At 42.3% G+C, this 26,210-nt stretch overlaps 1 protein-coding gene across 3 annotated transcripts in view; it reads left to right on the top strand.

The window, feature by feature from the left end:
- The window catches only part of LOC147242871 (rho-associated protein kinase 2-like), a 35,892-nt gene extending 12,835 nt beyond the window's left edge, over positions 1-23,057 (top strand). The window contains exons 8-33 of one of the 3 annotated variants that reach the window (XM_086188871.1): positions 642-733; positions 3,013-3,172; positions 6,110-6,203; positions 6,297-6,376; positions 8,023-8,071; positions 8,184-8,319; positions 8,434-8,525; positions 9,268-9,514; positions 10,391-10,497; positions 10,623-10,782; positions 11,115-11,275; positions 12,123-12,307; positions 12,534-12,603; positions 12,720-12,823; positions 14,077-14,263; positions 15,748-15,841; positions 16,002-16,096; positions 16,364-16,552; positions 17,770-17,938; positions 18,159-18,377; positions 18,899-18,966; positions 19,068-19,156; positions 19,370-19,448; positions 19,589-19,856; positions 20,091-20,385; positions 22,027-22,142. In XM_086188871.1, the coding sequence (XP_086044997.1) occupies positions 642-733; positions 3,013-3,172; positions 6,110-6,203; positions 6,297-6,376; positions 8,023-8,071; positions 8,184-8,319; positions 8,434-8,525; positions 9,268-9,514; positions 10,391-10,497; positions 10,623-10,782; positions 11,115-11,275; positions 12,123-12,307; positions 12,534-12,603; positions 12,720-12,823; positions 14,077-14,263; positions 15,748-15,841; positions 16,002-16,096; positions 16,364-16,552; positions 17,770-17,938; positions 18,159-18,377; positions 18,899-18,966; positions 19,068-19,156; positions 19,370-19,448; positions 19,589-19,856; positions 20,091-20,385; positions 22,027-22,102 (3,565 nt within the window). In that variant the 3' untranslated portion in view covers positions 22,103-22,142. Of the gene's footprint in view, positions 1-641; positions 734-3,012; positions 3,173-6,109; positions 6,204-6,296; positions 6,377-8,022; positions 8,072-8,183; positions 8,320-8,433; positions 8,526-9,267; positions 9,515-10,390; positions 10,498-10,622; positions 10,783-11,114; positions 11,276-12,122; positions 12,308-12,533; positions 12,604-12,719; positions 12,824-14,076; positions 14,264-15,747; positions 15,842-16,001; positions 16,097-16,363; positions 16,553-17,769; positions 17,939-18,158; positions 18,378-18,898; positions 18,967-19,067; positions 19,157-19,369; positions 19,449-19,588; positions 19,857-20,090; positions 20,386-22,026; positions 22,143-22,426 lie in introns of those variants that run through there. The other 2 variants (XM_086188870.1, XM_086188869.1) reach the window with 2 other exon arrangements.
- Positions 23,058-26,210: the final 3,153 nt, after the last annotated feature.

Raw genomic sequence — 26,210 nt, 5'->3', positions numbered from 1 at the left:
CCTTCTCTTTGACCTCCACACTCTGCTTTTTCTGTATTTTTATTTTTTTTTGTGTCGCTTCTCCATCCTCCTATTTTTGCAGCCCTGGGCGCCGTGACACGGCCCAGCTTGGTTTCATGTCAACTTTTTCTTTTGCTTTTTTTTTTTTTTTTGCGGGGGTTTAAAAACTCACCCCCTTTCACCCTCCTCCCCGCCCCTGCTCTCTCTTCCTCTTGGCTGGGTTTGGAATGTCCCACACGTGGCAAGCCTAAACTGCCCCACCCCTCCAGGCCTGTACCCAGTGGTGGAGGGAGGGAGGACAGGGGTGGGCAAGACAGAGAGAGAGAGAGAGAGAGAGAGAGAGAGGGAGAAGAAGGAGGGAAAGCAGCAGCAGGAGTGTTTCAGTCTCCTGCACTCTGGTCCTGCTGTCATCTCTCCCTCGCTCCTCTTGGATCTCTATTGTCTTGGGATAGAGGAGGTGTGTCCAGTGTCTACCTGTGGTCATGCGGCTCTCCATGCTGGTCAGCCGAGGCGCTGCGGTCTGTGCCTAGTGGTCAGTCCACTCGGCCATGAGTTTGGGATGACATTTTGTTGATGGTGGGGTGGCGTTCATGCTGAGGAGGCTCTGCTCACTGACTGCTTGAACCTGTTGCTGTGTACAGGGAAGTTCGTCTTGGTCGCACTGGAGTGGATGAGATCAAACGTCACTCTTTCTTCAAGAACGACCAGTGGACCTTTGACAACATCCGAGAGAGTAAGTATTGTTTTCTGACTGACTTGTAATTCTTGTCATCTCCAGCCCATTCAATCATTCCATCTGGTTCTTTTCAGCCGTAGCTCATAGTTTATTTGTATCTCCAGAGCCAGTAAGCCTGCTTATATTGTCCACATGCTCTCCATATGCTCCCCATTCATAGCTTGCATCATATGAGTGGATGCTGTGCAGAGGAAGACAAAACCTGCAAGACAACAAGCAACATATGGATGATACTCAACTCCAGAATTCAGTTGTGTGGTGTTTTGTTTACACTCCTAACAGGTTGAACACTTCTATATTATGCAGGTTAATGCATCTAGCTTAATTCATGAAAATGTCATTCAGTAGGTGAAGGGGTCACCGCTTACTCTGCACAGCCCATACTCGCAAAATACTGTACACATGAATGAAACCAAAAAGCATTACTAACAGTTAGTTAAGGCTTAGTTATATATTAGTGCAGAATAAGCCTTCATTTAGAGCAATGACTAACCCCACAAATTTTCCATCAATGTTTGGCATAACTTTCAAAGTTAACATCAACACTATTTGTAATGGCTTAGTTGCCATATAAGTTAAATGTTAAATGACAGTTAACAAAGCATTTCTAATGGTTAAGTCATCTCTATGAACGTAACCTTATTATAAAGTGTTACAAGAATATACTGTGCAAAAACATGTGTACCTGTCCAAATATAAGGAGAAGTCTGCTTTTACTGAGTCCACCATGAAAAAAATAATGACTTGTGTCAAACCGGCCTGTATCAAGTTTGGTGTGTTATTACATGGTTATTACAGTCTAATTACATAACCCCTTTTTCATGTTGCAATCTTTGTGGTTTGACTCATATTCTCAACAGGAGAGTAGGAGAACAATATATCAAATAATCAACGCTATTAATGATCATACACAGCTGTTCAAAAAGTGTATGAGAAAAAAGAAGGAAATCCAAATTCCAACTGAAACAGTTATGATACCTATAATTCATTACATGATCAAATTTATACTCAAGAAGTTATGACCTTTCCAAGCATCACTTGGAAGGAAAAAAGAAGAAGAAAAACTACAAATATTAGCAACAGGACCTGTGTATGTCTTTCTACTTGCCACGCTGTCTATGGGCTTCACCTGGCTCTGATTAGGACAGCAGACAGAACTTCTGATCAGAGCCTGGCGGTCTGGAACATGAAACCACTACTGTGCCTCCGTTGTGCTGCCCAGCTCTCTTTATGTTTGCACATGCATGTCCTGACACACACACGCACACACTTGCACACACACACACACACACACACACACACACTGCTGCCATCCTGCCATTCCCCTAGGCCTCTTTAAGGGGGATGTTACTCCCCAACTCCACTCAGTTATTTTCAGAGTTTGAGCTCTTTTTTGGATATTTTCCATGTTTATCAAGCGTATTGCGACTGGTTTAGGGTAAAGACATCCGTGGTTGAATGGATGGACGGGCCAGGAGGCGGCAGTACCCCCTGCAGCGGGCGGGTGGGGCAAACTGTGCGGCCTGTGTGGACTGGTCTAATGAGAAGGGCGCCCCAGTTGGAGGGTTGCTCCCGCTCTTTCACTCTCACTGTGGCCATGGCTGCCTGTCATTAGCAGCCCGCTATCAGAGAGCATTCTGGGAAGCCGTGCCACAAGTGCCTCCATGGAGCGGCCTGTTTCTCTTTCTGTCTCACCACATTTTGGCTTTTGCTTTTCTACTTCATCCTTTTTATTTGCCCCGATTTGTTTCATTCCTCCACTTGATCTTGGCTCTCCAACATCTTTGAGTCGCATTTGTCACGCTGAGGCTTGTGTCTTGACCTTACAGTAATGAGCTCTTTGCTCCGAGCCAGAACTGCGCTGGTCGGAGTAATTTGATCCATAATGGCTGCTTTTTCTTAATTATGAGCTATTCATAGGTTAAAAGCCTAACTTAGTTTTATCTGATTGGCTCCTTGACACATTTTTTTTGTCTGCCTCTTGTGCAAATGCTTTTATAAGTGTTGCTGCTCTGCTGACAAGGGAGCAGAAGGTTCTTTCTTGGTGTGTTCAAGTGCTGTGAAAGGAACTGTGTGTAGGGCACAAAGTGAGCTCTGTATCGTGTCAGCCTCACGCCAGCCTGACGAAAACCTACTCCTACTACAAGTGTTGCAAAAACTCACGTAGAAACAGAAAAAAGGATGAGTTGTAAAATTGTATCATGAATTTTAATATCTGTGATGAATGCCTTCTAACGTTTTCCCCGGTCCATGACTTCTCTCTTGCTGCCATTCAGCTGTGGCTCCAGTCGTGCCGGAATTGAACAGTGACATCGACACCAGTAACTTTGATGACATAGAAGAAGATAAAGGACATGCTGAGACCTTTCCTCCACCCAAAGCCTTTGTGGGAAACCAGCTTCCGTTTGTCGGCTTCACCTACTTCAAGGAAGACCAGTAAGTACTTTATTATCATGCTCATATTATCATATTTGAACTTTTAGTACATTATTGGAGATACTGGGATATTATGTGGATTCATAATTCAAACAACATGCGGCTCTCATGTGTGAGAACTTTATATTCAGACCTCTAGACTCTGGAAAGCAACCCAAAACACCAGCGGTAGAAAAAGACAGCTTCACACCCGTACCTTTAATATCGTCATCCGCCAGTCACACACTGTCTGCCTGTTCAGGTTCTACACTGCCTCCTTGTTCTGAGAGCCCCTTTAACCGCCCTCTTCGCTTATGATGAAACCAAGTTCCCAAAACTTGGTCTCAACTGGTATGAGAAATTAAGAAAAAAATAACGCACCTCCATTTTAGATCTAGGTTGTTTTTTTTTTATATTTTAGGCAAAGACTTTCATGCTGCTGATTCATATTTTAGATAATAATAATAATAATAATAATGATAATGATAACATGAATATAGATACCCTCCTCTCTTCTGTGGACCTGCAGAAAATGGTTTCCACCTCTGGAAATTTGTCTTGAGTCATATTTTGATTCCCTCATCATGTGAAGGCGCACATATTTGAATTAATTTCCCCATCAGTCATTAAAAATCAAGTGTGTCAGGAGCAGGGTCTCAGCGTGAGATGTAATGGTTCTGTTAAATAAGTGTGAAATAGCATAATGGAGTAAAAAAAAAAACATGCGGCACATTGTGAAATCTCTGGTGGATGTACTTTAATCTAGTCTAGTTAGCTGAGATGGCCTTCAAGACTCAACTTGTGTTTCATCACCATTTTCCATCTACGTCTCCATCGCTTTTTTTTTATTCTCGTTCTCCCTCTCTCTCTTTTGCCTTCTTAACATATTTATACATGCTCATCTGGAATAGCAGAGTTACAGATAGCTGCTGCCATTTGTTTAGTATGAGTATGATTTAATGTTATGTCCCCTGTCGTTCATTCTCTCGTTCACATATTCATTTATGTCTGATAGCTGTTGGAGTTATTTCCCTTGGTTCAAGCCAAGGTTGAAGGGATGCTACCTAATTGATCGAACGCAACTGGGACCAGCCATTCTTTAATGCACTACCAAAAGCCAGGAGAACCCTGCTCAGGTGCTGGAACCACAGTTCCTAAACATAGTTGACCCACTCAAAGCTTCTTGTAACTCTCTGCTTGTCCAATGCTTTAACTTTTTTAATAACATCATACCTAAAACTACGGTTCTTTGGACTTAACTGCAGAATGCTGACTTAACCTCCGGCTTTAAAACAGACTCAGTCTCCTCATACTCTCCAGCATCCAGTGTAGCGGTGGCTGTGTTTGCTTCAGATACTCGTCTAAATTGATTAATCACACTATCTTCCATGTCATCCAATGCATTGCTGCACCCTCTGTAACAGGGAGGAGGACTGGTTGATGGAGGGATGGTGGATAGAGCTTGAAGCTGCACTCCGCCAGCAAGTGCAATAGCAGCATTAGTGTGTTCAAAGTTTGCTTGCACTGACTCAATGACAGCTAACACTCTTCCTCTCCTAACCTGCAGTCTTCTTAGTCGCCCTCCAGCTGCCTCCAGAGGCTACCGGTCTCTTACTTTCCGGGCGCCACTGCCTTCGCTTGTTCTCTGATTTGCTGTCTGACTGTTACCTCCTTGTCGTGTTCTGTCTGTCTCTCACCTGTCCAGTCATCGTGGTGAATCAGAGAACTTTTATTTTTTAAACTAAAGCAGTTAGATTTGCATACTGACTGGCCAGAATGAGCAATTAGATTGAAAGCGGAAGCTGCGACACATTCCAGGGGTGTGAGATTCTGCACAGAGGCCTGTTAGTTAGCTACTTAGCCCAATAAATAGAAGTGTAAGAGAAGCATTAGCATAACTCCTCCGAAGGTCATTAAATAAATAAGTTTCAGGATTTTGGTTTGTGAAAAACTAGGCAAGATTAGCTGTAGCAGTCACTCCTCCCATCAAAAGAAATATTTTGTTGCATTGTTTTCAGGTGCTGTGTATGCTGACCTGTCACCCGCCTCTATTGACTGGCTAAGCTAACTAGCGGTTAGCTGGTCTCTGTGCTCCCTAGTGTACACACGGGGGAGAGAAGGGTATCAATCTTCTTGTCTTGCTATGGGAACGATGGCCAATAAGCATTACTGTATTTCCCAAAAAGTTGGGGTGTTTCTTTTAGAATCAAAGAGTATCCTTTACATGAAGCTGAAGAAAAAGAATAAAGGTCAAATTGCTCCCACATAATTTATCCACCGCAGAAATATTTGCAGATGGAGGTAAAAAGATCCTAAATTCCTCTCACACATTGAGTACAGAGTAGCAAATATAAAGTTTGCCTTTGTTTTCCTTTGTCTGTAGGCCAGTTGTCTTTCTACGCTGCATCCTTAGCTGTGAATCTGGGGATATAGGATTCCTCTAATATAAACACTGCAGAGTGTTCCTGGAAACCATCGTTTTGTCTTGTAAAATGCCTTCAGGTCCTTTGGCTATTATACAGCCATGTTGCCGAGTCATGTTATGATTCCCAGAGATATTTGTTACCATTACGAGTCCACCATCATCAACAGTTGGCAGCAGCCAGTGTGGGTTGGAGGCATCCTTTTAGATTTCTCTTAAGGTGAACCCATCCAGATGTAAAAAAAAAAAGAAAGAAAATAAGCCTGAATCATCATTAGACCATGTTTGTTTTTTCCACAGCAAATGCTTCCAGGTTTTGTGCTCCACGTATGAGGTTATGGGTTTTAGCTGAGTGCTTTCTGTGTGGTAGCCCTGTTTTTAAAAGCAAGCAATGTCTTGAGAACTCACCACAATGATGAAATTTACATTACAGATCTAGTTTGGGTGACTTATTGTAGTTTGGTTGTGGAATAATGAAGGATGTTGTCAGTTAAACATATTTCAGACATTAATGTCTCTCTCTGTGTCTCTCTCAGACTGCTGAAGGTGAAAAACTGCTCAGTGGAGGATTCAGGGGACAGCAAAGATAACTCTGAAGAGAAGGAGTCCCGCTCTGACAGCAACAAAGAGGTAGGTGTTCTGTTTCACGATGACATAGCACTACCAATCATCCCGGAATGATGGTTATAGAAGCATTGTGTTTTATTTTTTCTGTATGAGCAGCTGCAGAAAAAGCTTCACCGTCTGGAGGAGCAGATCGACCATGAGATGCAGGCAAAAGATGAGCTGGAGCAAAAGTGCAAGTATGAACAGAGTGACCACACACACACACATACACACACACACACACACACACACAGCATAACAAAGAGACATTCCTTTTATACTCTTAAGTCTTTTTCATTAATAACAAAAATAAACCAAACAATGATATTCTAGATTTTTTTTTATTCACAAATCAGGATGCCTGCCTTGAAGGATCTCATTGTTCTGTGTAGAATGACAATGAAGGCTTTCTATTCTCTTCTATTCTTTTCTACACAGCATGGAACGCTTATTTAAGAACTCTTCAAGAGAATTTGTAACTTGATTTAAGACAGATTTCAGGAAAAACAAATTTTTTCTCTTGGGTTTCCTTGGTTTTATGTTGGTTGCTTGAGGTTTGTTGACAGGTTAAGGGCAAGTGAAAAGACGACATTAGGTTCAGTGGTAGATTTTCAACTTAAGAAATGTGGAGTTTCATGCAGATGATCTTAACTCGTTTTGACTACAAGAAATTAAAAAAGAAACACTCACTAGGATTAGATCAAATATTTGTTGCAATGCCCTCACAAATTAGATTTAAGACTATTTAATGAGTCCTGATTTTTTTTTTAAATTAGATTTAAGACTTTGAGAATATGTAGACTCCCTAACACAAATAATTAGATATTTACATGAAGTGTAGCTTTCATGTACGAGCTAAATAAAGATGACAAGCAGCAGTTTATTGGGTGCACTAATGAAGTACAACTCCGCATCCCTGCAGAAAATCCTCCTGTAATTAAATTCTTTGTGTGGTGATGATTTATTTTACCAGTCAGTTTGGAGTCTGTAGTATATTTTTCTGCTGCTGTTGAGCTGTACTCGGTTGTACTGAGAGGTCCATCCATCCATCCATCCATCGTCATCTATATTCCTACACATTAAGGGTCGCGGGGGGGCTGGAGCCTATCCCAGCGTCAACGGGCGAGAGGCGGGGTTCACCCTGGACAGGTTGCCAGTCCATCGCTGGGCCAACAACCATTCACACTCACATTCATACCTACGGTCAATTTAGAGTATCAATCAGCCTAGTCCCCAAGTGCATGTTTTCCCCAAGTGCATGTTTTTGGACTGTGGGAGGAAGCTGGAGTACCAGAGAGAACCCACACAGACACGGGGAGAACATGCAAACTCCACACAGAAAGATCCTGTGCTGGAGCCGGGACTCGAACCCGGAACCTTCTTGCTGTGAGGCCACAGTGCTAACCACTGCACCACCGTGCAGCCCTACTGAGAGGTCATTTTTGTTAAATGTTATTCATAAAAATGTAAATGGACAAAATATTAGGAACACCTCTGAGTGGTGACAAATTGCAAGTGAGAGCTAGGTCCACCTCTCTGGAACAGATTCAACAGAAACTTAACTTTATAGTCCTCGCGAAGGGAGGCTCCACTCCAGAGCTGTTGTATCGCGCTGATTTAGCTCTCATAAACTCACCGTATAACAGGAAACCTGCAGGATTGCTTTACACAACAGGAAAAGACAGACGCCCTCTTCCAAAGCTAAAGCATTGTAATAAGTCCAGAGAGGAAAGTTGCTTTCAGTAGCTCCAACAGCGAACTCAAAAACAGAACAAATACAGTGTTAGAATGATATAAAACTCTATATAAAAAACAGTGACTGTAAACTGCTCTTTCCCTCCAGAAATGCCACCAACCGTTTAGACAAGCTGGTCAAAGAATTGGACAAGGAGGTAAGAAGGTTCTTGTGATGTTTTCCTGATGTGATGATGCTGGGTTTATTCTTACGACTCATATTTCTTATATTATATTATGTTCTTACTTTGTAAACTCCTCGTTGTCCAGATGAACAGCCGGCAGAGGGTGGAGGCCTCGTTGAGGCAGATGGAGCGAGAGCGAGCACTGCTGCAGCACCAGAGCGCCGAAAACCAACGAAAGGTGGAGATTGAGACGGACAGAAAACGCAGCCTAGAGAATGAATGTGAGCACCTGCTTCTCTACTAAAACCAGGATGGCAAGCCCAGGCATTTCAACGTGATAGTTCCCCTCAATACTTGATTTCTAATGCGCCATCATTCGTTTGTTTACTCATCAGTAAACAACCTGAGGGACCAGCTGGAAGATCTGAGGAAGAAGAACCAAAATTCTCAGATCTCCAATGAGAAGAACATCCACCTGCAGAGACAAGTGAGGAGGGGCCTTTTCTCTTCACTGATCATGCAGTGGTTCATCTGTGTGTAAACACTCATAGTTGGATATACTGCTCAGCAGGCTGCCCACTGACGTTTTTGACGGATTTCTTCTCTTTTAGTCCGTTTCAATTGAACACTACTGTGGTTTATATTGGCATTTTTCAAAGCGCTTCTCTGGAGCTGAAACAACCTCTCCCGTGCAACTGATCTGACCTGACCGCAGGAAGTGAACCAAAACATAGAAACATAGGGGATCACGGGCAGTCCATGGGCGGAATTTGTTGACATGAACACAGAAGGCCAAGATAGCATGACAGGGAGAGGCCTGACTTGGACTTCTGCTAAAATCAGATGGACGGTTCACATTTTCCTCCGCTTCCAATTAAGAAAGAATTCTATGAGCACATTAACTGCTCTGCTTCTTCATACAAAACAAATGTGATCTTTAAATTCGGCCTTCCAGAATTTTTGCACTTCAATACTGAACCGGATCGAAATTGAAACAATCAAATGAATACGTTCGGTTCATTTTCTTTGCGAAAGCATCTTAACATACTTTTTGAAAGTGTTAAAGAACTTGCTCTTCCTTTCTTCTGTTAATTTTTTTCATAAACTTATTTAAATTGTGGTGATTGTACATGATCAGACTAAGCATTCTTCTTTTTCACTCATTCGAACATCTGAACTCACCCACTTTTGCCTGCGGGGAAACGTTTCATTATCTTTCTCATCTGCAGCTGGAGGACGCGGCCGCTGTGCTTCAGGCGGAGCAGGAGGCAACGGAGAGGCTGAAGAAGAGTCAAGCAGAGATGCAGAAACAGGCCCAGAGCCTGGAGATGAGCCTCCGGGAGATGCAGGAAAAGTGTAACAAGCTGGAAACCAGCAAGATGGAGCTGGAGACTCAGCTGATGGGAGTGCGGGCCGATTTGGAGACTGAGAAACGTGACCGGGTCCTTGGAACTGATATCATTGCTGAGCTGCAGGGTAAGACTTTATTGATTGAAGCCAGACGTCACGATGCGATTTTATCACCACATATCGCGACGCGATATCGTCACAGTATCGCGTAGAAAAAAAAACTCGATATATTGCTATCTTGACATTATTTCACCACTCTTTCTATTGTTTAGACCGATTAATGGACGGAATATTTAGCCTTAAATAAGTATCAGATTTACACAAAAAAAAAGCGTAAGGTTAATTCACTACCCTAACCTCATGTGATGAAACCAGGATCTTCACAAGCTGGTGTAAGTAAACATCTACTCAATAGCAAGGAAAAGCCGTTGCACAACTTGGAGCCGCGAGCTGGACCAGGGATTAGATGTGAATAGTATTTTGGAGCAGGCCTTGGGAAATATAAGATCATAGGTGGAAACATCTGTTCAAGACTGAAGCAAGAGGCTGTAAAAAGCCAAAGGCCCGAACCAGAGCCAGAAGCTCTTGTGCGGAAACATAATTTGTTCATGCAAAATGGCCAGTCAGTGAGGTCAGAGGGGACATGTAACAAAAGTGTTGCCTGTTTGCAGTGATGCCTAGTGTTTTTTTCCCCCTGCTAAAAATCTTCGTACGAGTACACTGAGAGAGGGGGCGGGGGGGGGGGGGGGTAATATGGAATGTGTTTTTTAACGTATTTTTTGCGCCTTTGAAAATGTGCAGGAACACCTTGGATATATGTGTTTGAACTGAGTAGCCCAGGTGATTTTCCACGTATGGGTTCTGCTACATATTTCTTTCAGGGCTGTCATTTCTTTTACTGTTTCATTCTGGCAGTCAGGACCATGACAAATCTTACTCCAAGTCTGTTTCTATATTAGTCTTGTTCTCAATTCCTTGTCTTTTGGCATTAATCTACATCAGGACACATCTCTGGCCTGGAAGAAGAGATGAAAGAGGTGAAGTCATCTCTCTCCAATGTCCAGACGGAAAAGAAGCAGCTACAGGAGAGGCTCAATGACCTGGAGAAGGTTCGTTTTGAAATGCTTAGTTGCAGTATGACACTAATGGTAGTGTTGCATGTCCAATCTGTGTAAAATGTTCCTATGAAAGCCAAAAGGAACCTTCAAAAACAAAATCTTGTTTGGCTGTTCAGGAAAAGAGCAACCAAGAGATCGACCTGACATTCAAGCTGAAATCACTCCAGCAGAGTTTAGAGCAGGAGGAGTCTGAACACAAGGCCACCAAAGCCAAGCTCGCCGACAAAAACACCATCTACCAGTCCATCGAGGAGGCCAAATCCGAGGCCTTAAAGGGTGAGCGATCGGAGAGGCGAAAGAGTGAAGCGCGGTGGAACACGGCATTAACATACTGGACAGGAGTTTAAAGTTAATCTGCACGTAAATGTTTCACCTTACATAGGTGTTGGGGAAGGTGAAGGGCTGATGGATGTCGTGGAGCGCAGCCAAACAGCATTTGCAAGTGTTTTGGGTTGCGTCCAGAGAGCTTTAACAGGCTGCTCTTCAAACACTGAATATTGATTAGCCCTTTTGCCCTCTGACTTTTATCGAGTCGTCCAAGCAGGAAGTCAAGATAACCTAGAGATCACCCCACTGATATCTTTCCTGCTCATTTCCTTTTGGTCCAGAGATGGAGAGCACCCTGCTGGAGGAGCGCAACCTAAAGCTGCAGGTGGAGGGCCGGCTGCTGCAGCTGGAGAAGGATCACTCCATGCTGGACTGTGACTATAAGCAGGCGCAGCACAAGCTGGATGAGCTGGAGGCGCAAAAGGAGAAATTGTCTGAAGAGGTGCGACTCGCTCTTCTTAAAAGCGAAATGTAATTTCCCCGTGGCAAGCGGGAAAACAGCCCGGGGCTACCTTCAGAGTTCACCAGCACCACATGATCCTACTCGTTATTTATCCATAAATAGATATCTTAATATTAACCCATTCAGAACTAAAACTGCTAAGAAAAACATTCAAGCTTTTTGTGAGTAACCCCTTCCATCTCCTGAAACCTAAGGACACTGCCATCATCTACTAAGACCTTTATTTCTCTCCTGTCGCTGATTAGAAACGTGAAATTAAAAAAAACAACAACAACTCTGACTTCTTTGTAAAATGTCTTGCCTTTGCATAACTGTTTATTTGATTTTTAAAAAAAATCATAATTCACTCCTAAAACGATGTGGCTGTTGCATCAGGTTGAATCTGCAGGCAAAGTATTTGATTTACAATGATTTTGATTTATGTTTGAATTTATCTGCAACCCTATTTTTGTAGTAATGATAATACAGTTGTAGATTTGAACTCCAACTCCATTATCTTCAATCAATAATCAGGATGAAAAATACAACAAGCAAACAGAAAAGTAAGCATCAGCGGGAGTTTTTATAGCTTGTAGTAAATAGATTTCATCGTTGGTTGGTTTTGGAGTGCTTCTCGTCTTTTATTTTATTATATTCTCATGGATTTACCAAACAAATCCCCACACATTAAAATTCGAATGCCATACTTTTGTGATTCTAAAATAATGACCAATCTCGATAAAGAAGCAGCATAAACCCGATTCCAAAAGAAATCATCATTTGCAGCCTCAGTGCTGTTCTGCCGTTCTCCGCTGATCCATGGATGTAAACATTGTTTTCTGTGCAGGTAAAGAACCTGAGCTTACGTCTGGAGCAGGAGATCCACAAACGGAGTCTGAGTCAGAGTGATTTGAAGATGCAGAACCAGCAGCTGTCGGTTCTCCGCTCCTCTGAGAAGCAGCTCAAGCAGGAGCTCAACCACCTGCTGGACATGAAGCAGGTTCTGGAGAAGCAGAACCACGAGCTACGCAGGTCAGACACACACACACACACACACACACACACACACACAAACATAGCGAGCATAATGCCCTATAGTGCAGACTCACTCACACAACAGCTGCACTTCAGAACATTGGAACATGGTTGGCCAGTTGTCGCTCTGAGTTTCACTCAACACGTGATTTAGGAAAGTGTTTTGGCTCTGTTGTTCGGTCCGTTGAGAGGAATGATTGACAGATTGTTGGACGTGTTTCAGGGAGAAACAGGAGGCTGACGGACAGTTGAAGGACTTAAAGGACCAACTGGAAGCCGAGCAATATTTCACGGCAAGCGGAAGCATACATTTTCCTTTGTGGTTTTGAATTTATTCCTCACTGTCACCTTGGCTACCTCGATCATAGCAACAATAAAAATGAAGTTAAAAATCTTCTTTTTCTTCAAGACCCTGTACAAGACCCAGATTCGGGAGCTGAAAGACGAATGTGAGGAGAGGAATAAATTGTACAAGGGGGCACAGCAACGCCTGGCAGAATACGAAGAGGAGAGGTAACTGTGACCACCAGCACCAGAGTGACAGTAGAAAAATAAATCAACAAAACAAAATGTTCAGATTGAATCCAAAATGGGGGAAAACAAACTGAAATTAATACAAAAAAGGTGCAGTATGGCAGCGCAGACCTCCACCAAAGCCAATAGCCTACTCGAATCCACTTTAATCACTGTTGATATGCCTGATTTTATTCTTTATCATCCTTTTAAATTTTCCCGTGAGAATAATTTTTTTTAAAAAGGAAAAAATCGTACATGTGCTTACGACCATATTCCAATTCCCCACCAAGTTTCAGGTAAATCAGCCTGGTGGGATTTTTTTATATTATCCTGCGAACAAAGAGAAATAAACAAACCAACAAATCAGGGAACCTCCGTGGCCGCAGTGACGAAAAGAACACACCTAGTAAAGGTGTTTATACTTAAAATTGAAGCATTAAACAGGATTGAATTGGTAAAAACTCTCCTGCTGAGGTCTGAAACTTAAGAGGCGGTGATGCATCTTCGATCAAAACTCCAAAATTCGGCATGTGTTTTCTGAATGTACAAGATTTATCAAGGTCAGTGGTGCTTGAACTTTAGTGAGTTCACTGCTCAGACAGAAAGGAGCAGTTGACCCTGAACCAGATGAGTAAGGTTTAACTACTTTAGCAGTGCAGTCAAATGCCAAAAATAGCATGTAAACTCCTGTGCTTACAAATTTAAAGGGGAAAAATTTCTGTGCTTCTCTGTGCTTGTGCATGTATATTTGGGTCTCTGGTGTCCCTGTTAACAAACAAGCTATGAATTTAGAAAACCCAGTGGTGTTGATGTGAGTTAGCTCGCTCTACAGTCATGTGATTCACCAAGCCGTTAAGATTTAATGCCCCATAACGCATCACTGGAGGCTTCAATGAAATTGTAACTGCCCCTGAATCTTTTTCTATGCACACTCCTCCCACGTGTCTTCATTTCAGGCACACTTTAAATAGCTGGCCAATCACAAAATAGTGCGCTTTTCAGGGGAGGAGCCAGAACCCAAAAAGCCTGTTTCTGACAAATTGACTAAAATGGATGGATTCATGGCCTGTAGAGCTGAAACCACAAATGCATAATAACGTTGAAAGAGTTACCCTGGGAAAGGGGCATCATTTTGCTACTTTGTATATCCACTGTAAGCATTCTATTTTCGATCACTGCCTTTCTGAAGTCTTCAGGGTTTACGCAGCACAACTGGAATTTGATAATGTATCGATCATTTCCATCATCAGGGATTCCCTCACAGCCCAGCTAGAATCCAGCCTGACCAAGGCAGACTCTGAACAGTTGGCTCGCTCCATCGCAGAGGAGCAATACTCCGACCTGGAGAAGGAGAAGATTATGAAGGAGCTGGAGATCAAAGACATGATGGCGAGACACAAGCAGGAGCTCTCCGACAAGGAGGCCACCATAAGTTCGGTGAGATCAAGATTGTGTTCGATTTCAGTGAATGTTCCCGGAACAAATGTATGAAAACAAATTAAATCTACAGAAGCAGCAGGCTCTTCTTCATGTGGCTCAGCCATTTTTCTACCGTAGCCCAGAAAAGACAGACAAATGTCATGTAGTGTTCCTATGTAGTACTTTGATAAGCTAGAAGGAGGTTGCAGTGGCAAGAACATTCCAAGACCATTCCAAGGCTCTTCAGCTTTGTACATTCATGCTGGAGGGAGTTTTGACATGACGTCACTCGTGGTGTAGGAATTCTACATAAATAACTCCAAACTAATGTAACATCAGTGTGAAAAACAGTACCACGAATCACTGACTATTAATAGCCTTTCATAACATCATTTGCTTACACAAATGTCCATAAACACATTGTGTCATGACTTGGTGGAAAACCCCGCTCATCTAACCCCAACAACATGTTTCTGTATTTATAGAACCATTCCTAGGCAGTGACTCACACTACCACCGCGATAACTCTTGAGGGCCATGGTAACTCTCCTACACATTTGGAGTGTGTGTGTGGGACTTAGTTGCAATTGGCTAACTCGCCACTAGATGCCTGTTAATACTGCACACTTTTCCTGTAAAAGTACACCGGCTGTTTTACCTGTAAACAACTGAGTTTTATGTTCCCTTTTTTGTGAACTAACAAGCATATTGAAAGCTCCTTTCCTTTTTTTTAGTCTTTCGAAATATGTTTTGTTCATGTCTAAATATGCTAGCTTGTCTTTTTCCTCACTGCCTTTTTTTTTCTCACATTGAGATGTGTTTCGGTGCCTCACTGCCACTGAGAGTTCATCAGTAATTAGAGAATCTACTGGCAAGAGAGAAAATGGACCAAAATGAGGGACCTACATTTAAAAAACAAAACCAAAAAAACTTTATCCCATTTTATAAGAAATGATTGAAATCCTCACATGGTGTCTTTAATTAGTCAACGCATGTTTGATTAGCACTGGAGAACAGGTGTACGTGTGGATCGTGCACATTTTCTTTTGAAGATCATCTTCAAGATTTACAATACTTATATGATGAGTTGTTAAAGTACAGAGTTATGTTATAAAAGCACTACAACCCAGACACATTACTTTTATATCAACTCCAACTAGTTTCAAGTTTCATTTAATGCCATCTACAACCATTCTTGTCCCTCTTTAGACGCTTATCACAACTTTTCAAAACACACATAATCTTAATATTTTGATATTTTACAGATGTATTTGACCAAAACAGACAAAATGTCTAAAGCTTGTATTAACTGCAAATCTTATTTCAAGCATTTAACCAAAAACCTGTCCATAAAAAAAGGACATTTGACTTTGAGACAAGAGAACCAGACAATCAGCAGTGCTAACTAAGAAATAATTCTCTTCTTTTCTCTTGTCAAGCAATCAGAAAATTCTTAAGTTTACTCATAAAATGACACCAGTTTATGTCGCTGCTATTCCTAGCTGGAGGAGTCCAATCGCACTCTGACGGTGGATGTAGCCAACCTGGCCGGTGAGAAGGAGGAGCTCAACAACCAGTTGAAAGAAATGCAGCAACGTGAGCATCGTGTCCTTCTGCGTTTAAAAAAAAAAAGTCTAATAAATGCTGATGATTTATGGAAAGAAGCTAATGAATTTGTACCATAGCCTTTCAGTCGCTTCATTTAAGTCAGTGTTTGAGCCCCAGATGGCTGTTTCATGCTGTTATATTTCTCCAGAGCTCCAGAAAACCAGGGATGAGGAGAAGCACATGAACTCTCTCAAAATATCCTTCGAGAAGCTGCTGCAGAATGAAAGGACGCTAAAAATTCAGGTGTGTGTCTAGGCGCCTACACAAGTCTGGAGCTATTTCCTTGACTTTCAGGCTTTTATATGTATTCACAGGCCGTTGTGTCAGACAATTCATCATTTGTTGTTAAGAAAAATGTTGCGCTGTAGACCTGAACTGTGGGGAAGATGGCTGACATCTCAAACAAATGTGGAAAATATACCTTGAAACAACATTGATCATCCTTTGTGCTTCTTTGTATATTTACTGAATACACAAGTAGACCTGTAAACTCGGCTGTTCTGCTTCCAGGCTGTCAACAAGCTTGCTGAGGTGATGAACAGGAGGGAGACAGTGAGAGGAGGCAACAGAGGCATCGACACGGAGGTGCACAGGAAGGAGAAGGAGAACAGGAAGCTGCAGCTGGAGCTGAGGACGGAGAAGGAGAAGCTCAATAGCACCATCATCAAATACCAGAGAGAGCTGACAGAGATGCAGGCGGTGAGTACGCCCACACTGCCACCATGACGACAAGAGAGAAATTTACCTCCCAGTTTTTACTGCTGTGCTGTAACAGCTACCGGAGGCTACACGTCAACTGCAAATTACAGTATTTTCAAGAAATTGTCTCAGCCAGGGAGTTATAACTTACTTCTCCAGCATATGAGACGACACCTCATCGGGTACTAGATCACATCAACCAACCGGAACAATTCAAAGGTCACTAGAGACGTCCACCACAAGTCCACCTTGAAATATTTACAGAAAAATGAATGCAAATGTCCAAACACATCTAATGTGTGGCTGTCTTACTGTGCCAGCCCTCCCTTTTAGAGGCTAAGAACCTTAAGTTATCATTACGTTACATAGGAGACGTGATTGAGGTATACATGCTAGTTCACAGATTATATGGTTTCACTGCTGAGCCTCTCATCCACTTTTGGATCAATCTGTATGAGTTGAGAGGGAATTCCTTCAAATTATTCCCGCTAATATGCCACTCGGAAAGGAGGGGGAAAAAATCAAACTTCCTCACACTTAGTGTGGTAAAAGCGTGGAATGAACTTCCAGAGGATGTAGCGGTGACTTCCTTCTGTCAACAAATCTAAATATTGACTCGATCAATTTTGGGCCAAAAAATGATCTTTTGTATAATTATAGGGCTTGGTTGTGATTTTGTTGTGTGCGTCCTTGGTAAATCACGGAATTCTATATATATTCTGTATAAAAAAGTGTGTGTGTGTGTGTACTATCTGTACTGGGTTTGCACTGTATGTGTGAAATGTGCAAAATAGAAGGTTTTATGTTTAAATGGTTAAATTGTGTACAAGAACATAAATTTCCCTGCATTCTGATTTTTTTTTAAACGCAATTATTAGGGTGAAACAGTCATTTTTGGGACCAGTTTAATACATTATTCCACCCACGATCACTCTGTTAAGGAACCCAATCTGGCCTATCAACATTCTCTCATATTCTAATGAAAATGGGAAAAAAAAATGTCTCTGTTCCTGTGATTGAGATTTGCCCTAAAATGTAAAGGTTCCCTCACAGTCTAGGCTCCACCCTTCCTCCAAGTTTCATCCTCATCCTCAAGTATTTTTTTTTTAATATTCCTGGCCTGAAAATAACCTCAGCACTCTTCCAAAAAGCTGATATCCGAGATTTCATCCGAGGTTCCGTGACTGATCTAGAACCTGCTTGTATATGTTCTTAAGCTCATCGCAGAGGAGAACCAAGTGCGTCTGGAACTTCAGATGGCGTTGGCCAGCAAGGACAGTGACATTGAGCAGCTTCGTTGCCAGCTCACCTCCCTCAGCGTTCACTCGATGGACTCCACCAGCATCAGCAGTGGCAACGACCTGGATGTGGCTGAAGGATACCCAGGTAGACATGGCGCGGGGGGGCGCCTCATCTCCCTCCTCCAGGCCTGCATGCACTTCCTGCATTCTTCTTTCTGCTGTTTCCTGTTTTTGTTTTCTCTTAGATTCTCTTCATTTGCAAGGCTGATTTGTTATTCACCCTTTTCTCTTTATTCTTTCTTTTTCTCTTTTTCCCTTCTCCCTTCATTTCAACCTCCCGTTCTCTCTTCTGGGTCGGGATGCAGTACGCATTACTCACTCTAGCACCTCCGAATCAATGTCCTTCACCTACCAGCGCACGCACAAATCAGTCTGCATCGACACGCGACCCAACCTTCGCTCGGCCCGGGGTCTCTTTGACTCTGACTCTGAGGAGGAAGAAGAATACGATGGGCGGGCGGAGCAGGGTCACCGTCCCCTGGCCCTGACCTACGAGCAGCCTGAACCTGAGCCTGAGCCCGCAGGTGACCCTGCATGGCGGTTCAAACTGGGGATGGGGATGTAGACTCCAATTGACCCAACAACGCTTCATCGGCTTTTGTTCTTTGAAATTAGACTACAATGTGTTCTCCTAAGTTCATCCATTTGAGAAAGAAAAAGCCCCGACCTTGGTTCAAGCCAGCAGGATTTCAGCTTATCCCTCCACTCTGTTGACTCTGCCTCTGCTGAGCTCTAATCCCTTTTCATGTCTACTGGACACGCGCGTACTCAGAATTTGATGCTGGCCTGCTCTGGTCACACTGCAAAAGATGAGGAGAAAATGTCTCTTATACACTGCTGCATTTCGTGCAGGTGATTCCTATTGAATAGAAACCAGGAAACAGGGCTCTCTGCCCCTTTTTTTTCTCAAGGAAGGAGTCGTTTCCTCTCAGAACGATGAGTGTTCAAGAGAAATGCCACCAATGTTTTAAAATGTCAAGCTTCTCTTTTAAGTGCTGCTGATTAAAAGCCTCTGAGCGTTTAACATCTTTCCTGTTTTCTCCAGACTCCAGGTTAGAAGGCTGGATTTCACTTCCTACCAAACACACCAAGCGGTTCGGCTGGGACAAAAAAGTAATGCAGACACGACGAGTACTTGTGTATTTACTGATCTGTTTTCCTGGTAATTACCACTGAATCGTATCTATTAACAAACTTCCTTTGTCCTTTTACAGTATGTGGTGGTGAGCAGTAAAAAGATCCTGTTCTACAATAGCGAGCTGGACCGAGAGCAGGCCAACCCCTTCATGACCCTGGACATCGAGTGAGTCATTCAGTGCAGCATTCGATCGACATGATTCTAAATATTATCATGAAGAATTTGGCGCACAGAAAACTTTGTTAATAAATCATCCAATCATTTATTTAGACCATGTAATAGCCATCATTCGATTTATTTGATTTAATCCGTAACAAAGTTGACAATAATCGCGCTGATTATCTTTTGAGAGCCTCAATCTCTGTCTCTCTACCACAGTAAGCTGTTTCATGTCCGACCGGTCACTCAGACGGATGTTTACCGCGCAGACGCTAAAGAGATCCCACGGATATTCCAGGTAACACAGTTGTAACGCATGAATTCACTTCAGGATTGTTGACTTTCTGTCTATTTCGCCGTTTAACATAAAGTCTGACACAAGTTCATCCGTTAGCTTCCATAAATCATCCATTCACTCCCTCCCCGGCCTGTCCACAGATCCTATACGCCAACGAAGGCGAGAGTAAGCGTGACCAGGAGGTGGTGGTGGAGCCCACTCCTTACGGCGATCGCCCCGCCTACATCAGCCACAAGGGCCACGAGTTCATCCTCACGCTCTATCACTTCCCCTCCAGCTGCGAGGCCTGCACTCGGCCCCTCTGGCACGTCTTCAAGCCGCCGCCTGCTCTTGAGTGCCGCCGCTGCCACACAAAGTGCCATAAAGATCACCTGGACAGGAAGGAGGAGGTCATTGTGCCCTGCAGGGGTCAGTAGTCCCGAGTTAGAAGGCCACACATTCGTCAGGCATCGTATGCGTAGGGAGCTCACACATCTGTTGTCTTGTGTGTATTTGTTCTTGAATAAATACTCCACTGAAATAGAAAATACACCAGAGAGTGCAGAAACACATGATTATTTTCTCATTGTAGTAGCATTCCCTTTTCTATTTTTGTGTGTGTCTCTCGAACCAAACTCATCATCTTATCTCTCTCCTCAACAGTGAACTACGACATGTCCACGGCCAAAGATCTGCTTTTACTGACCAGCAGTCAGGAGGAGCAGCAACGTTGGGTCAGTCACCTCCTCAAACGCATCCCGAGAAAGCACCCGACCGTGAGCCCCCCCGCAGCCCAGACGCAACTCCCCGAAGCCCCGCCACGGCACTCCCCTCGGGTCTCACCGCGACCTTCGCCCAGGAGCTCGCCGCACATGTCACCGCATCGCGGAGCCATCAAAATCCAATCCAGCAGACAGCAGCAGCAGCAGCAGCAGCAGCAGCCATCAGGGAAAACCAGGTTAGAATGTTACATGTTACCTTATGATGACTCGTTCACTGAAGTACAGAGCTCATTATCATCAGCTGTTGTTAAAACTCACCTAGAAGCGGTTTGGCAGAAAGGCACTAAATCTGAGAACAGTCGCGTTTATAACTCCTCTTTTAATGCTGTCGTGTTGAGACAATAAGCTTGTTTTCTCATGATAACCAGCTAATATGCTGCTTTTGATTTCCCTGGGATTTCACAAGGAACCGGTAGTTGACCGCATTCCACAAGGAGAAGTTGGGGAAAAGTCAAAAACCACACGTTCACGTCTCAGCATCAACAGATAGCAACATTCTGTGTTTGCACATTAAAAAAAAAAAAACATCATAGCAACACGTTTACAGATTTACAGATCCACTGTGTGTACGACTGATTCAACAGGTCAAAAGGGGGATCCAGTTGAAAAAAACCTATAATTTCCTCAAGATAACAATGTAATTAGCTTGTTACTACTCTCTAAGGACAACAAGTAACGAGTAAAACAGAGCTAACCGCTCTTTGTTTTCTCAGTATAACAAGACAAACGTACTCGTTATCTCAGGTAAGCAGCATTAAGTAAGTAATTGCAAGCGAGGTTGTTCTCTGCTTCTGGAAAAAGGAGTCGAAAAATACTGGGGAGTGAAGTAATCGAGTCTAAATAAGCAAAACTTAACGCGCTAACAAGATCACGACCTCAATCACTTCCGCTTCCTTGGTACAACGGGGTTAGATTTGCCACTCAAGCTCACCACCGTAATCACCCGTTGATCTGAAATATTGCTAAATCCCCATCAGCGCATGGCAGCTAACAGTGACGCTGGCTGAGAAATGTTTCGGCGTAAACAGAGATGTAGAAATACAAGTTTAACAGCACCGTATACTAATCATACAGGTCTCTGACACTTCCATTACATTGTCTTTTACTGCGCTTGTAAACGCGGCAGACTAAACCTTACTCACACTTTTTTGAGTCAAATCATGGAATTAGCAGCTTAGTTGAAATTTTTCTTGCTACAAGAAGGATGTTTCCTCTGCAGCGAGATAACCAAGTTAAGAGTGGACATCTAGAAATTGGGTTTTTTAAAAAAAAATTTAACACTTAACCTCACTAATCGTTGGAGATGCACCTATGAAGGGTCAAACATTTTGGCTGACTCAGCATGTTTTGCTTCCAGCAGGCTTTATGAATCATCTTCATACGCTGTTAAAGCTCCAATAAGGGGTGTCGCACGGCGCCAGTAGCCATCTAATGAACTCGCAAATGGTCCAGCGGTGTTATGGGAGATGCTAGTTTATGATTAAACTGTAGTTTGCTACAACCTAACGAGCTCTCATCCCTCAGCTCTGGCCCCATGCTCCGTATCATCCTCCACTGACCTCTGACCTCCAACTCTGAACCCAACATTCTAACGTCTCTCATGCTGGGAGACTGTAAGTAGCAAAGCTTGATGTGCCGCTCGCCCGACCGCTGCATCGCCACACTGCTGCGCCTATTAACTCCTTCTCTTTAAACATAAAAGACAACATAAACAACTCACGGCTCTGTGCTCCCACCTGGTGATTGTGGCATGAACTGCCCAAACATATCCGCTAAAGGCTTTTGACTCTCAGTGAATCTGATACTTACTGTTTCAGATTGCTTGATTTTGGCCTGAAAGACTGGAGTTGGTCGTTGGATGACGACGATAATGATGATGATTTGTTCTTCTGAAGGAAGTGACAAGGGGGGATGGAGGGTAATTGGACCTCTGCATGAGACGTGTGTGTTTGTAGGCAGTCTGATGTTGATACGAACATATTTTCAAGTGGTTTCGTTATTTATATCTGAGTTTAAATTGTAAATTGTGTTAATATTTTTGCAAACATGTGAGCTATTTTCCAAAAGCTTTTTCTGCATATTTTACTCAGGCTTTGTGCTGAGTAACTTCCTTGTTTTAATGTGTGGATTTCGCGTGGGTGTGCCTTTGAAGTCTTGCCATTCTCTTTGGTAGCATCCCAGGTTTTCACATCATTTTCTTTCTTTCCTCTCTCACAGTTAACCCCGGCTGAGCAAAGATATGTGTTTTCATCTTTGTGGATTAATGACCACGGTCTGGACACGCTGCCTACATGTGGTATTTGTTCAGGGAAGCAGACTGAGAAAAACACTAATGACGGATAGAAACCGGCTACCGTCATAAGAACTGGGACTGTCTGTCATTTTAACGAGGAACATGAGCACATCATCTGATTTCATCCAAAGAAAAAGGAAAACAAATCTCTGATCTCTTTTGGTTAAAACTACCTTATTTTATAATCACCATCTCCACATTAACATGGACTTTTAGTTTGTGAAATGGTGTGTGTGTGTGTGTGTGTGTGTGTGTGTGTGTGTATGAACTTTGTATATAGGATTAAGAGGTCTGTTTGTGTGTTTGTGTACACAGCAAGTGTAGCTCATGGTATGTGATTGTTACATCAAGTATAATTCAGTTGCTCATTATTAATGTTACCAAAAGGAACGTTCACAGAACATCTTCATATGTTTCTATTTTCTTCTCACAATGACAGATAATAAGATACAATGACACAACAACGTGAACAGAAACAATGAATTTTTGTCCCTCATCGTTCATGATAAATTCAAATAAATTCTTTTGCCCAAAACCTGAATAATTCATTGTTCATTTATATTTTAAATCCAATGTGTTGGATTTTTCCTAATACATTACAAAGCATTCCAAAAAAAAAAACTCAGTCCAATGATGAATATTGTACCTTGCTATCTTGTTTGAAAGCTTTCAGGCAGGATTTCATAAAGAGATTCCCCTTCAAGGATGCTTTTGAGGTTTCTTGTAATGTTTGCTATCATAGCGACGTGTACAGATGAAGTTGTTTCACAGTGAAACTGAGTATTTGGGAAAAAGAAATGGAGAAACTTTCCAAACTGGGTTTTAAATTAGATTTTTACACCAACATGATCTCAGAATTTAGTCATTTTCACAAGGATGGTGAATTTTTGTTGAGCTACCTGGAAGTTAGCATTGCTATGGGTTCCTTTGAGTTAAGGCTAATGGGATGTATATATTGGACTATAGAGCTATACAGTAAATAGTAATAGTGGCAAACATGTTTTGTTTTGCAAAAATAATCCTCCCACATGAATACCTCTATTATATTTGAAGCATAAAATACCCAAGTTAGAAAGTGCAAGGCTAATGTTATGCTACAAAGAAAAGCTAACGTTATTGTAGGAACAAACTACACCATGGACGGCGTTACCATAAAAAACTTAACGTTTCTTTGTGTCACTCAGCCACGTGCTGGCAATTTGATATAAAAAAAATTGCCATGAACATTTTAAAATTCCTCAGTCTGGTATGTAATACTTTGTTATATCTCATAGAACCAAATGATTAAAATATATTAAGCTTGGATTAACCACTGGCCACTTGACTTTGAGATGAGCGAATCAGACATTCAAGTATGCTAACTAGCTTCTGAGTTTTAGGACTCATTCCTACGCCACTCTATAGAGCATGAATGATTAGTTCATGCTCTAAAGAGCATTATTAGTTTCAGTTTATCATATACAGAATAGACTACGTAGTATTTAGAAATACTATTAAGAGAAACCATACCAAATGACAATGAGATCAATATAGAGTCCATATTCATGGGTGCATAAAAAATAAAGAAAGGTTCTATTGCATAAGTGTTACATCTCACTACGGTGTATTTCAGGGGTCTATTTAAACTACACCAGAATAGGTTTGTCTCTATCTTGGAGGTGCATGTGGAGTGAGTGGGCTTGACTCAAATAAATCTTTCAGAACAGCCTAAAGCCAGCTGGCACTCATCATACATAATGTAATGGTTCATCATGTTGCCCATCTGCTAAAATGGTATTTCATATTGCAGGTCTAATCCCTTCTCTATCAGCTGTGACTCTATGTTCTGGTCAAATTACCACAAAACCCGCTGTTCGGATAACGGTGACCTCAGGTAGCAGCAGCAGACTGCCATGTTGTGTCACACTGTGATAGTCCAGAGCTGCACGGCGTCATTAGATGGGGAGAGGTGGCTTTTTTTCAAAGGGCAGTTGAAGTCTGCCAAAGACAAAAATACAGGTAAGGATATTTGTAATGGACTACGCAGATGCCAGTTAAGCCTCAAACCATCTCCCTGACTATCTCCCTCTCCCTCAGAAAGAGGGAGAGGGAGATGGTCACAGTGCTCCAATCAAATTTTTCACTTGCTCTTCTCGCCTGTGTTATTGATAATGAATTGTTGGTAAACTCCATGTGTTCCGTTCATTCCAAATCTTTGGTTCACCTTCACAATAAATCCCCTGTAGCCTAAGAAAAACAAATGCAAGTTAGCCTACCTTGGTGAGCGTGCTAGTGGTAGCATTAAAAGTGCCTGAAGTTAGCGTCATCATGGGTTCCTTCAACCAAAAGCCATCAATTTTTTTTTTTAATAATGGACCTTCTGGTCTATAATGGAACAATCCTTGGATAACAAAAGTTTATGAGACGTGTAACTTTTTTTTATTCAGTAACAATCTTTGCAATTGCACAATTTCAATGGATGTTGAGGTGAAAATGCAGTTCTAAGAAGTACAAAACTAAAGTTACACTGAGAGGAAATGGATGCGTGGCTTCATCATCTCCAACAAGTAGCTGCACCCCTCCTTTGTGTGTGGTACTGGTATATTTTTTCATGTAACTCAAAACCCTTTTAAACTCTGACTGACTTCGAGATGTGGAAACCAGACATACATTAATTAAATTTTTATTCATTTATGTTTTTCAAAGGGACAGCGCATATTTATGAGCGTAAGTATAAATACAAATGTAAATATGCCAGACCTGGCAGGGTTGCTAATTTACATCTACATTCCCTTGGCAGGGAACATAAATCATAAAAGACCAAAAGAAGACAAAAGGGGACAAAGTACAAAATTCATCAAGAACACAGCAGAAAACACGACAATACAATACATCAATTCAAAGGCTGCAGCAGGTCTGCCTGGCTGTGATACAGTCGTGGTTTGTTTGAGCCATTATTTGAGACGAGCCCTGGACGTGCTGAAGGTTTAGCATCGCGGGTCTGCTGCTCCAGGTGACACTAGCTTGTACCGTTAGCACATGTTGTCCAAATGTGGCTTTTTTTTCTTTTTTTTAAACAGCTTCTCATAGTCCCTCCCTGGTCCTAGTGGCTGGGGGGGCATTCCTCCCACTGCCACTCATTCCTGCTACTGTACACCAAAGTTCAAAGTATCTCACAATACTACTTGACTGCAAGCTCTCAGTATTTTAAGTATTGTTAGTCTAGATGTAAAACTTCACATGGGCAACAAATGCTCTGAAACTGCTGTTGGAAAAATGTCTCATGAACGTACAACTGACAACCGTGGTGTTGTAAATTTGACGTCCACTTCAGTATTTCAGGTCTTTGTTTCCCTCTTTTGAACTTGTGATTGAACAATTTTCCTTCATACACATGATCAGCTCATAAACCAATGAGAATATACATGTCCTGGATGTTCGTCTACACACTGAACACCAGAATTGTTCCTACGTACTGTACACATTTAAAACAGTAGGCTGTATCACAGGAAAATGCATTTTTACAATTTTCACTCGTGTAAGAATTTGAATACTTTGGTGTTTTCTTTTCAGTGTAATTGTATCCCACGTCCATCCATCCATTTTCTATACCACTTATCTGTTAAAGGTCGCGGGGCGGGGGGGGGGGCTATCCCAGCTGACATTGGGTGAGAGGCGGGGTCGCCAGTTCATCGCAATATTTCCCACGTGATTTTAATATTTCTTCCA

Source organism: Aulostomus chinensis, chromosome 20 (genome assembly GCF_037954235.1).
Source record: "Aulostomus chinensis isolate RoL2024-O1b breed Wild chromosome 20, RoL_Achi_v1.0, whole genome shotgun sequence".
In the NCBI taxonomy this organism is placed as follows: domain Eukaryota; kingdom Metazoa; phylum Chordata; class Actinopteri; order Syngnathiformes; family Aulostomidae; genus Aulostomus; species Aulostomus chinensis.
This window is presented reverse-complemented; position numbering and strand designations above follow the sequence as displayed.